This window comes from Lactuca virosa, chromosome 6, assembly GCF_052849685.1.
Source record: "Lactuca virosa cultivar CGN04683 chromosome 6, Lactuca_virosa_CGN04683_v6, whole genome shotgun sequence".
NCBI lineage: Eukaryota > Viridiplantae > Streptophyta > Magnoliopsida > Asterales > Asteraceae > Lactuca > Lactuca virosa.
The window spans coordinates 124,026,246-124,042,605 of NC_136431.1; the positions used below are offsets into that span (position 1 = coordinate 124,026,246).

General features: G+C 32.1%; 1 protein-coding gene across 1 annotated transcript; it reads right to left on the reverse strand.

The window, feature by feature from the left end:
• Positions 1-783: 783 nt before the first annotated feature.
• On the reverse strand, positions 784-1,523 carry LOC145121919 (uncharacterized). Its single transcript, XM_079057600.1, has 3 exons — positions 1,513-1,523; positions 1,049-1,424; positions 784-927 (listed from the first exon to the last, which is right to left on the reverse strand). The coding sequence occupies exons 1-3, from the start codon at positions 1,521-1,523 to the stop codon at positions 784-786; spliced, it is 531 nt and encodes a 176-aa protein (XP_078913726.1).
• Positions 1,524-16,360: the final 14,837 nt, after the last annotated feature.

Here is a 16,360-nt window from a genome sequence, read left to right on the forward strand (position 1 = left end):
TAATAGATATAAAACCTGAACAACTTTTCAAAACTCTATTTTCAATCTCATATTTGTTTAATGTCATACGACAAGGCTTTGCTTTTTATAAAATAACTGAACAAACAAACATCAAGAAATATAATTAAACAAATATTAAAAAAAAACAAATGTATTGATGAAATCATTATTGGTGTTTGTTTGTCTGACTAAATGAACAAAAGTGTTATTAATTTTCGTTTTATTATATAAAAACAAATATACATAATTTGGTCGTCAAATGATTCAGTTTACAATCTTAATACTTAGAGTTCATATAATGCATATTTACCAAATGACTTCTAGCTCAGTAGTATCAGGTGTTGTCCTCCCTCTTTGTGGTCGAGGGTTCAAGTCCCGTTGTGGACATAGGTGAAATTAAATGTTAGTTTAGGCGTTTAATATATATTTGTAATTGCCGGTTCAACTTAAAGAAGAATTAAATAGTTTATCCTTGACTTAGATGATTAGACTACTCATACATGTTGTTATAACACCCAATGTGGAAATGGGCAACATCTAATTACATGTGATAACACCAATTATTTTCTATTTTTTTTTATATTTTTTTGATGTTTTTTTTCTATATTTCGAATTTGTTTTTTTTATTTATTTATATTTGAAAAGTAAAAAATAAAATTTTAATAAATCTTAAATTAAAAACAACATTAAAAAAATTACAACAAAACACAAAAACATTTAAAAACCTAAAAAAAAAAAAAACAAAAAAAAAAGATGATAAAACCTACATTTTTTGCCCTAAAACTATTCATCTTCATCTTCGTGACCAACATAGATGTAATCTGTCAAGTCTTCACGGAGTTGCTTGTGTTTTCGCTGATCTTGAATATCAACCACTCTATGTAAATATTCTGATGTCCCTGGTTGAAATTGCACATGTTTTGGTTCCTGACAAAAGATCGTCAAATATCGGTGATTGATCGAGAACGTTGACGTCGTTGTTAGAACCCGCAACCTCGAAAAAAGCATGTCAAATCCATAAATCTTGTGAAGCAACAACCTCTAATACCAACGAAGGCGCTCCATGATGACCGCTCGAATACTGGCATTTCCACGCCACGGGGCAATTTCTCCATTTACAGTGTGTGCAGTCAATGCTCGCAAGCATACCCGGAAAACAATGTCTTTCTTCATGCGCCGCATATAATTGTTGCATATCATGCAACGAAGGTTTGCGCAAGTATTGGTCACCGAAGGTTTCGACAACACCTCTTGCCAATAAATACAAACTTTCTCGTGCGGTCCTCTTAGACATTCTCATGTAATCGTTAATAGAATCGGGCGACTCCCCCATTGCCATAAGTTTAATTGCAGCAACACATTTTTGCAATCCTGTGAAGCCTCGTTTGCCTCTAGCATCATATCTCATTTGGAAAAATTCATACCTAAATAAATATTAAACACGTAAAAATTATATCTATATTTATTTAAAAGTGACATTTTATAAATTATAAAAGTTGAAACAAACGATACCTTGCTTCCATAGCGTTGGCTATCCTTTCAAAAACATTTTTTCGCAAACGAAATCTTCTTTTGAAATCGCTTGGTTGGTAGACACAATTTTCCGCAAAGTAATCGTTAACTAGTCGTCTATGCCCTTCCTCGCGATCTCTATTTAACGCCGCACGTCGCGTGAGTAATGGAGCTGGATCTAGCTGTACTAGGCTGCCTGTATATAATACTGGTACATCATACTCACGAACAAATCATCTTCGTCGTTATCATCGTTGTACGGATGGGCCGGATCAAATTCATCCATATTTTGGTTTTGAAATATTGAAAGAAATATGTAGAGAATCACCCGTTGTCACCATAACGCGTCGTGGCGTAACGCACCTTAACGCGAGCCTGGGGCGGTGTTCCCCGCCATGGCGCCATTAAGGGCGTATGCCACGTAAGATAACGCCTCATGCGCGTTGCCCACACCCGTTCGTCTTAATTTGCTTATTTTAAAGTATGATTAAGAAAAAAAAAACGGACATGGAATATTGGAATATATAAATGTGGCATTAAATATTAGTTTAGGTGTTGAATATATATATTTGTATTTGCCGCTTCATAAAAATATAATGCATATTTGAATTACGTACTTTTTTAAAGAAGAATTAAATAGTTTATCCTTGACTTAGATGATTAATTTGCTTATTTTAAAGTATGATTAAATAAAAAAAATAAAGGGACATGGAATATTGGAATATATATATATGTGAATTGATAAGTTAAAGTATGTTATATTTTATGCTCAGGACCACACATATATGAGTATCTCGTTTTTTTTTTTTTTTTTTTTTGTTATTCTTTATAAAATGTTGTCCTGCTCAACTAAATACATATATATTTTTGTTATAATTTATCTTCAAATAGATATTTATTTTTCCTGTAACATAGCATTTTATTTCTAAGAAACATTTTTAAACATACTTTATTGTATGTTCTTTAATATTTATTCTTCATAACCGGTGCTTTTTTATTGTGGTTTATAAAGTATTTGTATTTTTTTCAAATGCATATGGATTTTGGACATCTTATATATATATATATATATATATATATATATATATATATATATATATATATATATATATATATATATATATATATATAATTCAATAGACAACCATAATCATTGGTTCTTCAAGGAACCAAATCTTTTTTTCAATTTCTAAAGTTATTCTTTATCGAAAAAAAATCTAAAAATATCTAAATTCATAGATTAACATTGTGAATGTGAAAAATATTTTTCGGATTCACCGTGTAAATCCGGATTCACATTGTGAATTTGACGTAAAAAAAAAATTTCCAATTTGATATCATTGGAAAAAGGATAAAAGTTATGAATTTCTGTATTTTTAGTTTTTTTTTTTGATAAAAAATAATTTCTAAAAGTTGAAAAAAATATTGGACCCTTGGTTCATTGGTTAATTATGGTTCTCTATTGAACCTCACCATATATATATATATATATATATATATATATATATATATATATATATATATATATATATATATATATATATATATATATATATATATATAGTTGGGTTTTCATTTAAAACTAGCTTCAAAAACATAAAAATGGCAATGAAAGACATTGATTTTCAACAAAACTAAAACCATTTTATACCCACTAAGAATTAGTCTGCAAGAACATAAAACGATTAAACAAAACTAAAGAAGAAGAAAGTGAAACAACCTCTGAAGACTTTGGTTTCTTTTTACAATTAGGAAGTTGAAGAAGATGACTTTAAGCTCTAAATTAGGCTTTCTATTTTGTATCCACCAAACAAGCTTTGCGCCACCAAAATATGCTAGTAAACACTTGTTATAAAAGTTTTTTTTGAAGTTTTAAGACTTATACGAAATATGTTCTTAAAGAGAATTAACTTTATGGACCAAAAACATGCACCAATTTTGCAAGAGATGGAGAATGGAAGAAGCCTTCAACAAACGGCGACTCAACCACTTTAGGGGCTCTAACCGAACCACCGAGATGGGGCCCTCTTGCCTTTATTATAATTTACGTTACAAACCTTCCACCTTTATTCGAGCTTGGGACCTGCAAGATAACTAAAAAGTTTATAAATGGCAGAGTTAATTTTATTATTATTATTGTGTAGATGTTTTTTTTAATCACCAAGATAACTACAAATAAACAAACAGAATACTAGAAGTAATGGGTTAATTGAAATACCTGCTGCTAGAACTCGTTGACTGCATCCTTGAGTTCGTTCCAACCCAAATTCGTAAATTCCAAAGGAAAAAGCCATACATAAGTATTGAAGACATGACAATTAAAATTTTGTATTCTATAATCAATGGATAATTGAAAATAATTATACATAATCGGGTAACCCTAATAGATAATGGAAAACTGGAAAAGAGGTGAAACACATACCATTTGGCGTTAAGGATTTGAACAATTGAGAATCGAGATAGAAGAATAGAAGATAAATGTGGTGTTTCAGTTTTCAAGATCGTACTGATGTGCTACATGCGTTTCATCTTCAACATCAAGACCGCTCACTGTGATGTGGCTTATCGAACAATAAATAATGGACTAATTGATATTTGAGATATATTAATATTAGGTTAAGTTCAGAGAATATGGCACGCTTTAGAATTCGTGGTCCTAAGACCTAGCTTAGCAAAATATAAGGTTGATTCGCCACTGCCTTCAACTTTCAGCTATTTGAAAGAGAAAAGAGAATAGATTTTTACAAGAGAAAAACTAGCTCAATCTCTTGTCTAGCGTCTTTCTTAAATACATACAAGTGCATGTAAACTTCAAGACACAAACGCAAAAGCATAAAGTAAGTTATGATCTTCTTACAAACATGGGAACATCTATTAAACATTGTAAAGGAAATCCCATGCTTTGTTCCCCCAAATTCCGCCATCATGAAAGGATAAGACAAATACCAATTGTTCTTTACTTTATAACAACTAGCTCGTTGAGATGTAATCATTTGGTTACTCTAAGTAATCAAAAAGTTGTATATAGCATTAATAGTCATAATATATGATATTAAACTACCTTTTGTTCTCTATTATTATTATTATTATTATTATTATTATTATTATTATTATTATCTAGAAATAATAACTCTCAATATGTTGGTAAAATATTATTTCTCAAAACAATGTTATTCCAACCAAATACAAATGTTGATATATTTATTAATAATCAAATTATACTAATAAATAATCACTTTTTCGTAACATGCTATAAGGACAGTCCTTATAGGATCATATGTTATTAGCAATATCATCATATAATGACTCTTGGACATACAAGATCTTTCAATCTCCTACTTGCATAAGACTCATCATAGATTGGTATAGATAATGGTGAACATCTAGCAACATTTCACTTCCCCCAATAACATATGAAAAAGAATTCCATTCATCAACATCCAAGTCTTAAAAACTCAAAGCTTCAATTGATGTATAAGGTAGGTTTATCAGTTACCCCTTTGCTAAAGACAACATGTTGAACATGAGACTTGGATCACAATTAATCTCATTTTCTGTTCAACATTGGATATCACGATAGATTCCTAACTCACAACACATAAGAGGAACAAATTTCATCTAGACTATATAATCCTTTTGTATAGTTCACACCATACCTCATAATCACTTTTTTAACTTTCTCTTTAAGGATCAACATTTGATCATATAAAAACACATCACTCCCTACACTTAAGTCCCATTATGTATCTTTGGTGTTAAGGATACATAGATAGGACATTTTAATCAAGTGTCACTCACAAAAGTGATCCATGAGGTGATATTGATGCGAGTCCGTCCAATACTTTTTCTATGACAAGTACTTATGAAACTTGGTTACTATCACTTTCCTACTTTCATCTAGTGAGAGTCAACCAATCAAATTCATATTAATCTTACTTCATATTTTTTCCCTCATTTATAATCGACTATGAACTTTTAGAATAATGATATTATTCATGGATTAAATATGTTAATATAGAACATAAAAAGTATTATTGTGATGTTCATGTCCCAATATATAAAAACAATAGTTGTTGTCTTAATATATCAAAACAATACCCCAATATATCAAAACAATATAATAGTTCTTGTCTTAATGTTCCAATATCCAAATACTACATTCAAATCAAAATCTCATTTCTAGAATAATGAAGTCATATAGTTGAAGTGTGACCATTTATACTAAACTTAAAGGGAATTAATTAATAAATGAATTCATACAGAAGATGCTAACTTCAAATATATATATATATATATATATATATATATATATATATATCTATATATATATATATATATATATATATATATATATATATATATATATATATATATTTGAAGTTAGCATCTTGTGTATCCCTTTACATAAATATCTTCTTCTAAACTGATTATCTCATGTAAATTCTCTTAGTCCTTCTTTAGTACTCTTATAATGTCAGTATAGTAATCCAGTGACTTGACAATTTGTTCATGTAACACCCCGTTTTCATAAGTTTCTTATTTCGGGATTATAGACAATAAATGGATCAAGTAAAGGCCTTGGACTTCAAGAGAATAGGGTTTAGACCCTATTGGATGTTGATAATATTGGGTATATGAACTAAGCCCCTGTGTTGTGTTTTGGAGTCAAAGGGTAAAATGGGAATAGTGGTATTTCAGACTTCTTTCATGAATTAAGGATTTTTGTTCGGTATGTTTTAGGTCAAAAGTAATTAGATAGGACGGTGAGGCTCGTCAATACCTTTTTGTGCATAAAAAGATTGCAAAAAAAACGAAGTTGAAACAAAAAATTTATGGCCGATTGAAGTTGGAATGCATTTAGGTGAAAAACCGTCGCCACAGAGTGTAGATTAGAGCCCCACGGTGTGGCAAGCCACGGAGTGGAGAAAAGTGGCCACAGAGTGGCAGTCTGTCAGGCCCAAACCCATGATTTTAGGATTTCAATGTATTTAAGCGTAAGGTTCCACATTTTGGGCATTTTAGTAGTCTCCATCGTACATAGAACCCCTTGGGAGAAACCCTAGCCTCCATCTTCAAGATTTAAGCTCCTCCCGTCTCCTCTCTCCTCTTTTGGATGCTTTTTATGATATTTTGATGAAGCTTAAGGATCAATAAGGTTGTTTTGGTTGAAAGGAAATATGCTTCAAGTTTGGATCCATCAAAGGCACTTGAAGGAACATTTAGATTGACGATTCAAACAAAGATAAGCTTCAAAAGAACAAACGATGTAAATAAGATTGCAATTTCATTAACTAGCAAGTCATAACAATTCGATACAATGTAATGAACTATCCTATCAGCAAAACTCTTACCCATTCTTCTATCTAATATTCCTATATATAGGCATCGTAGGGATAAAAGAAAGGCATCTCAAGTCAACAGTGAGGTTGCGAACTTAAGGAAACAAAATGTGCCAGATCACAACATAACTCACAAAAGTAAAGAAATTACGAACAGACTATTACAAGACGGCACAACAAAAGTATGAACTCTACAATCTCCCCTTTTGTATCAATCTTCTTCAGTTGTCATTACTTCTGGTTTCTTCATAGAATCAAACACTTTCGACATAGTCTTCAAAACAACATAACGAACTCCAATCCACCACTTTATCATATCCGAAACACATTTCATATCATCATAAGTATTTTTCTTGACTTCTCCACATTTGGCAGGATTTGGTTTAAAGCCACACAAGAGTACAAATGCTTATCAATCAAATAAAACATACATTTCTTCAGAACTTCATTTTCTTTCACTTTGAAAACCACTCCCTAGTTTTTATTTTCAATGAACCCAGCCTTCATAGAATCAAGATTTTCAGGAGGATCCATTGGTTTCACAATTGGCTTTCTGTTCAAAACAGATGAAATTTCAATATCCATCTTTTCATTTTCAATGATATAAGCAATTATCAACCTATTCATATTCAAATAAATGGGTTCATACTTGACAGGATCTCTTGAAACAATGTTAAGAATTGAGATCCAATCAAAAGGATCTCCAATGGAAGATCGGCCAATGTAAACTCATTTACTTCATGATTATTACCACGAACAACCTTGAAATAAATGCTTACGAAATTATCAATCTTTTCAGACTTCCCGACATTTAGACCAAAAATCTTCTTTATGTTCCAAGATTCGTATTGTGGTTTTGAATCATTGACATAAAAATTGAACAACTTTATGTTGACAGTTGTGTTTCCCATGGGTATCTTCTGAATGCTTTCAAAGCAACGAAATTGGAAAGATTTTGTAGTAATGGGCAATTCCATTTGACAATCAACATCATTATCAACATAGAATGAGGTTTGAGGTTCTAACCAATTAACCTTTGGATTATTGATAGCTTCTTCTTCAACTCTTTCAAGTGACCAAGGAGGAAACAATCCTTTCTTGTTCGCAATAATTTCTTTAGCATTCTTCTTTTCAACTTCCTCAGCAATAAGATTTGCATTTAAAGCATTAAGCTCATCTAGAAATGCATCACACTTCACTTGATCAACTTGTTTTTCCTTAGTTAATGGTGGATCTAAACCATCTATCTTTTTAGAAACAATTTTCACATTTCCTTTTCCTGAACCAAAAGCTTCATTTCCCTTTTGGCCAATTTTCTTTTCCCTTAAATTCTTCAACTTTTCTTCCATAGATTGCTTCTCCAAATGGATTTTCTCATTGCTCTTTTCAATTACACCCGTTTGGTAAGGATTGTTGATGTTAACTTCTACAAACACCCCTTCATCTCCTCCTTGTTGCGAAGTAGCCTTGTTAGGCATAACATCATTCAAATTTGCGAGAATAGGCTTGAGCTTTGCATCCTTAAGCTTCAAAATGTAATCTGCATAAGAAGCATGTTTGTTTTCAACAATCTTAACCAAGCATTGATTTATCTGAAAATTTTATCCTTTTACCAACAGAAGTTCTTTATTTCCTTTGCCAAGATCAAAAGCAATACATTTCAATTGTTCCCTAAGAACTTTAATCTTCGTGGTTGAATCATCCAAAGCATCCATTATTTTGTTTTCATGAGCTTGAATTGTCTACAGAGTAAGAATGGATTTGGCAATAGATATGTGATGATCAACATTGTCTTTTTGTAACTCAAAGCGATGTTCAGACAAAGCCTCTTTTTCATTCTACAATGAAGTCAGAAAACCAAGAATCACCTTGTTCATATAAATAACATTTGTATCAAAAGATGTCTGAAATGAATTCATGAAAGTCTCTTGCTTTGTTGCAATAGAATTAACTTTTTTAAGAATCCTAGAGACTTGTGTACTGGCTTCCTTGACAAGTTTAGCAGATTCATCAACAAGCTTCTTGTGTTGAGAATGCTTATCAACATTATCCTGAACAAGCTTTTCAATTGTTTCTTTATGAGAAGAGATCAGTTCTTCATACTTAGTATTTATGAAAGTAGAAGACTGAGAATGAATTTCATCTAACTTTTTGTTCAACTTGCGAAAATCACCTTTAATTATCGGATCATCATCAGCATCATCATTATCACTTTCCACTTGAAACACAAAATCAGTTGCAACAAACTCGTCATTTGACTCAGAGTCATCTTTCATAAGAATTTCTTCTTCAAAATCGTCGGTGGCAGGTGGAGTAGAAGTAAATTGTGGGTGAGACACATTTGATTGAGACAAATTCACACCAATATTGACATTTGGCCCCACATCATATGTATTACAAGGGATGCCTGAGGTTCTATTCTCCTCCCGATGGGATTCAAAAGTAGAAGCCTCTGGTGAAGCTTATGTTAAAGTTGTGGTTTGAGATACACAAGTAATAGTCGCCTCAGTAAAAAAAATAATATCAAAAGGTTTCGTTGAAAATTGAGAAACAGTAGCAAAAATTATGCTTGTTGGAATTGGAATGGATTGAGAAATAGCAAAAAAACTGGTGGAGTAGGAGGTGGTTGAGAAAGATTGAGAAAAAGATCATCAACAACAATTGTTTAAAAATTTCTACTTCAGATTCCATATGCGAAGTGACATGAGGAGTTTTAATTGGCACTGAAACAGTTGTGTATTTCAGCCCAACGTTTGCAGAATCTTCTTCATTGTTGAAAACAAACTCCTTTTCATTATGAGCAAGACTTGCAGTATGCTCACTTGATTCTTCTTCAACAACTACTTAAGGAACCCTTAACCTATTTTTCTTTTTAGATTTCTCAGAAACAATTGTTTTCCCTCTTCGCTTAGAACATTTTGCTTTCTTCTTTGGAAGTTCTTCTTCATAAATTGATTCAGATCCAACATCTCCAGTAGAAACTACAGTCTTCAAGTCTTCAACAATTATAGGATGATCAATAGGAACCCTAGATAACATGGTTTGAGAAAGTGAACACACTATCAAGAAGTTATTTAGATCAGAAGTAACAAACATTGCAGTATGCATATTGGGAATATCAATAATAACATCTCACATCTCTGGGATATGATAACGAAGTAGATCATTGTTCAAAATAATGGACCAAAAATAGAGAACATGAAACTTCAGTAACCTTTGTTTTTGAAGAAAGGCAGTGAACAAATTGATCCCATAAAATAGCTCCAAAATCAATCTTTTCTCCAGAATAAATTCCATATAACAAAGTGTGAAATAATCGACTAGCATTATCAGACCCAATTGATCTCTTAGAAAAGCATTTGAAAATTATCATAAACAATGCATTCCAAATGGGAGGAAGTGCAGACTTCTTAAATTGAGAAAGAACTGATAAATCAGAATTGTACCCAGTTTGTTAATATTCTTGAATAATGGTCGATGCATAAATTATGTCTGGAGCAATCAAATCTTCAGTAAATGAAAGCCTTGACAACTAGTAGAAATTAAACTTAGAAATCGACGTCTTCACACCTGGAGTTTAAAACTTCATAACCTCCATCTGCTTATTGTAACTAGCAGTGGAATATGCCAATGATAGCTGAGAAATCAGAATATCTTCAATAGAAACCAGGGCTTTCTTTAGTATAGAATGATTCAAGAAGACAATCAGAGGTTGAACTAGTTGAGAATACTTCAATGGATAGACAGCAACCACCATATTCTGGTTTAACTTCATATTTAACAATGAAGATGAAGAAGATTGGTCCATGAAAAAAGATACGAAAAGAAGAAGCTATGAGATTGAAGTAGCAAATCGTCTTTCAAAGGTAATTGTTTAGGGTTTTTGAGCATAGAAAGATAATGAACAGTTAGGGTTTTTAATCGGTGAGAGAGGCATGAGATTTGAATTTGAATCGTTTATTGGATTTGAGAGAGAAAACCCGACAACACACACTAAATGTTTTGCATCTCTGATGTCAGCAAAAGAAATCATGCCAATCATTCCAAACGTATCGAACCAATAAAACATTGCCACCTCATCATAATTCTGTAAAAAACTTCTACCGCCTTCGATTAACCATCATGATGTTAGACATTTGAATATGCACCTTGAATTATAAAATTCAAAAGAAACATGCCTTTTCGATATGCAACAGTTTTGCATTTACTGATCCACCCTTTTATTTTTGCAAATAGAAATAGTATCCGTTGGAATTACGACCAATATTGTCTTTCACATGCGCATTGAGATTTTCACCACAAAATAGAACCCCCGAGTTTTAAGAAATCGGAGATTTCAGTGCAAAAGTGTACCAAATGAAAAGATAGAAGCAAATTAAAAAAATGGATTAGAAGTGATATGAAAGAATCTTTGATATAAAAGTAGTTAGATATCGGGCACAAATTTTCTTCCTTAAGTAGTCAAGAGAGACTAAGAGGTGCTTGTGAGGTTTCCTGTTAGATTACGATCATGAACTTGTTAAGAAGTTACAAAAGACATCTTTTCATAGGTATAATGGGTAGGCTAATTTCCGATCATAGAAGCAACTTAACATAAGTGCCAAGATACGAAAGAAAAAACTTGATTGACCATTGTAGCCAAGATCAAGTTCAGCAAAAATGATCTAGTGATTGGAAAGTAACATCGAGATAAAAAAATGTTCAGACGGAAATCTCATAATTTGAAAAATAAAGTTGGATCTTATTTGGAAGAAATTAATCTGAAATCAATTAATCTCATGAAGATCCCCCAAACAAAAATTAAGACATTTTGAACATTAAAAGATATGGCATTGCGAAATATAAAATTTCAACCGTCAATTCCGTTGTTTCATTCTAGAACAAATATGTTCACCGTCAATTCATTTTAGGAAATGCTTGTTGGGTTTCACCAAGATCATGGTAATAATGACTAAGAAATCATAAGCGTACACTTTTGGCACACATACATCCTAGTTGTTTTAGACTAGAGATGTCTTGGGATATTCGTCCTAGTATGTGCATTGTGTAAGAAATATAAGATTGGAAAATAAGAACGAGTTTTTCACATTCTCATGTTAACAATGAAAATGATCATAAAAACTATTTTTGAGTAACCTAACTTTGAGTTGGTATAGACTCGAAAGATAAAGGGTTAATAAAAAAAACTATTATTGGAATATTTGTCAATTCATTAAGGTTTAGATAGGAACCCTATGTTAGGATTTGTATATACCCAAGAAATCATCAGTTTCCAAGATGGTTTAAAGACATACAGTACCTCTGGTATGAAAGATTGATTAAGTTGGGTTATCTAAACTCCGAAATGAGTAGAGATAGGTAGCTCGATGATTTTTGTTAATACGACCTATTGGGAGGAAATCCTTAAAACAAGAAATTTCACTAAGGCCTTTTCACAAAAAAATAATAATAATCATCTTTGAGACTTTAGACAACATTCTGCAACATGCTTCAAGGGACACCTAACTAATTCGAACAAGAATAACAATCGATCCCCCAGAAAATAGACATGCCGACAAATACGAATATATAAAAAAATAAAGAAAACTGTTTTTGATTTTTGAATGTTTTTGAAAAACTAGAGACAAAAATAAGTAAAATATTTTTGGATTTTTGAATGTTTTTTAATAACTAAAGACAAAACTAAGAAAAAGATAAACAAAATACCAAGAGCACCAGCCTGTGAAAGATCACACCTTCTCGCATTTAAGTATGTTGTGATAATTCAAAGTGCGAAAGATTGCAAAATTCGCAACGCATCGCAGGTGAAAAGTAATCTTTTCGTAACTTCATGGATTTAACTTCAAAACTGATTCATCATCAATCATTCCAAGTCCTTGCAAAATTTCGTTAAATGTGATTTCTGGTAAAGCTTTCGTGAAAATATCAGCCAGTTGATCTTCTGATCATACAAAATGTACTGTAACGTTTCCATCTTCAACATGATCTTCTATAAAATGATATTGTAACACAATGTGATTTGTTTTTGAATTTTGCATATGGTTATGACAAATACATATGGCACTTTCAGAATCACAATATAAAGGAATCTTTTTCATGTTCATGTCATAGTCTCTAAGCTGACTTTGTATCCAGACTATTTGCGAAGTGCATGAGGCTATTGCAGTATATTCTTCTTCAGCAGTTGATGACGATATGTAGGTTTGTTTCTTTGATTTCTGGCTGACCAATTTTCCATCCAAGAACTGACATCCACTAGTTGTACTTTTATGATCAAGACCACAACCTCCAAGATCAGCATCAGAATATACATGAACAAAAATCTAGAGTTAGAAGGATATCATAATCCATGAGAAGTAGTGTTATGAAGATATCTGAAAATATTCTTCAAAGCCATCATGTGTGGTTCGCGTTGATTCGCTTGAAATCTCGCACAGTAGCAAAATACAAACACAATGTCAGGATGTCTAGATGTTAGATACAACAAAGCACTAATTAACTGTCTATATAAAGTAATATTTGTTGTAGGTTTATCAAGAGCAGGAGTGAGCTTCGTGCCAAAAGTGATCGGAACTTTAACCTTTGAGTCACCATTCATACCAAATTTAGCAAATAAAGTCTTTGTTAATGCTTATTGATTGATGAATATTACCTCTAAACCCTGTCTAATATTTAAGCCATGGAAAAAGTTAATTGTACCCATAAAACTCATTTCAAATTTTGTTTCCATCAATTTACGAAATTCATCAGTTATTTCAGGACTAGTTGAACCAAAAATGATTTCATCCACATAAATTTGAACGATCATATAATGTTTAACAAATTTCTTACAAAAGAAGGTAGGGTTAACAGAACCGTGTTTAAATTTTAATTGTTTAAGAATTTAGTCAAAGTTTTATACCATGCACATGGAGCTTGCTTCAGACCATACACTACTTTATCTAGCACATAACAATGATCATGAAATTTCTCATTAACAAAACCTGGAGGTTGTTCAACATAGACTGTTTCTTCCAGTTCTCCATTAACAAATGCACACAGCTGCATATGCCGAAAAATATGCGACCTGACTCCAATCTTGCTACAGGAGGAAATGTTTCTTCATAATCCATTCCTTCCTCTTGAAAATATCCTTTGACTACAAGTCGTGATTTATTCCAAATCACATTACCTTCTTTGTCCATTTTGTTTTGCAAAACACCCACTTTAAACCAACACATGATGCATTTTCTCGAGTAGGAATTAATCTCCAAACCTTGTTGCGCTCAAATTCATTTAGCTCGTCTTACATAGCCATAACCTAATTTTCATGATCAAAAGCCATTTCAACATTTTTAGGTTCAATTTTTGAGACAAAATAGTTAAGCATGCAAAATTCTTGATTAGCATTCAAAGATGCTTGTTTCTCTTTCTGTTGTGAACGAGTCAAAACTCCTGAAAACGTATCACTAATGACTTCAGTTCGTGGATGATCTCGAGTCTATTTTGTCAAAGGTGGAAAGTTCAGATCATATTCAGCATTTAACTCATCATTAATTTCTTCCACATCTGATTGAGCATCAGATTTGATTTTTGGAATTACTTCTTCTTAATATTTGGTATTGAACTCCCCCCCTTGACATTTGGATTTGAACTCTCCCCTGCACAAAATCTTTTTTATTTCTTTCAATCGAGTGTGCAATATTTTCAATTATTGGAGAATTAAAATTTTCTCTACTCTCCCCTCAACATGACAAGAGGTAGAATCAACATTTTCTTTTGAAGTTTGAACATTTTGAAGTGTTTCATCAATTAATTTTAGCAATTCATCAACATGATTATCAGGTGCTTCATTTTCAGAAGATATCGCCTTTTCGGCTTCATCAAACAAATTCATAAATTCCTCATAAGGATTAGAAAGAGAAATTGTTTGGTTGCATGATTGAGGAAAAAATTCTCCTAATTTGAATAGCTTCTTTCGAAATGGATTTCAGATATTTCTCATCAAAAGTGACATAATATGTTTCTTCTATTTTCTTTGTCTTCTTATTCAAAACATGATACGATTTGGAACTAAGAGAATATCCCAAAAATATTTCTTCATCTACTTTCGTGTCAAATTTGTTGCGATGTTCTTTGGAGTTGAAGATGAAACACCTGCAACCAAAAATATAAAAGAATTTCACATTAGCTTTTCTATTATTTAATATTTCGTAAGGAGTTATCAAAAATCCTTTATTAATGTAAGAAACTTTTTGAGTAAAGAAGGAGTTGCGATTGCATCAACCCAAAAAATATAATGGCAATTTTGTAAAATATAACATGGTTCTTGAAGCTTCATACACGGAACAATTTCGTCTTTCAACTACACCATTATGCTGTGGAGAATGTGGAGATGAAAAGTTGTGACTGATTCCTATGTTGGTTAAGAATTCATTAAAAATATGATTCTTGAACTCTGTTCCATTGTCACTTCGTATCTTCAGGATAGGCTTTCATAATTGAAACTCAATTTGCTTGTTAAAGTCAATCATCATCTTTGTGGTTTTAGATTTCTATTTAAGAAAGAATACCAAAGGGAAACGAGAAAAATCATCGACAATGACTAAGATTAATTTGTTACCACCAATAATTTCAATCGGAGATGACCCACAAAGATATATATGTATTAATTACAATGGCTCGATTATCTTGATATTCATGTTTGAAGAATGACTTTTTCTGCTTTGCTTTCCAAGTTTGCATACAACACACAAATGTTCTTTCTCATATTTGAGTAAAGGTAAGCCTCTGACCAAATCTTCAAGAACAAGTTTATTAATGTCTTTGAAGTTGAGATGCTAAATGTTGAATTAAAGACTCTAAAGATCGATTAGATTCAAACAAGTAAAACAAATAAAGAACAGAATATGAATCAACAATATGTCGAATGATTAAAAGTCACAGCCTCAAAAGAACTCTACGAAGAATTGCTATTGTAGAGGCTGTGTAGGGTTTACAATACTATTTCCAAAGATACAAAATACGGAGCATGCATGTAGAGAATTATGAACATTGGTTTGGCACGCGGAATTAAAGAACACACAATGAACATGGTGATTTGGGTGTTTAAGAGATGCATTCGATTATATATGGTGTTACACAAAAATGGATCTAGATCTAAATCTACATAATTAAAAACACACACACACACGCTCAATGTTACATCTCTCAAGCACACCTCCATAAGTGGTATGAACCCACCTTATATAGAGGTGTTTACATGTCTCTCTCTCACTCTCTATCTCATGTCACAAGGCTAATGCACCACATGCAAGTGGGTCTACAAAAGTCAACCCATTTACAAAGTCATACATGGATAACTTTGTACCCAACATTCTCCCCCTCAAAGTTAGGAATGGATGACCCACTTCAAATCTTCCAAAATCGAGCAACTACGCAATCCGAGCCTCAAGCGTGACACATGTATAGATGAACTTTAAATCTTCAATTCTTCCATGATTCTTCAATTTGGGTTCTAGGATGTGAGA

Excerpts from the sequence above, each read along its gene's own strand:
- LOC145121919 (XM_079057600.1), bottom strand. Across the intron at positions 928-1,048 it reads ATCATGGAGCGCCTTCGTTG|GAACCAAAACATGTGCAATT; the intron begins GTATTAGAGGTT and ends ATCTTTTGTCAG.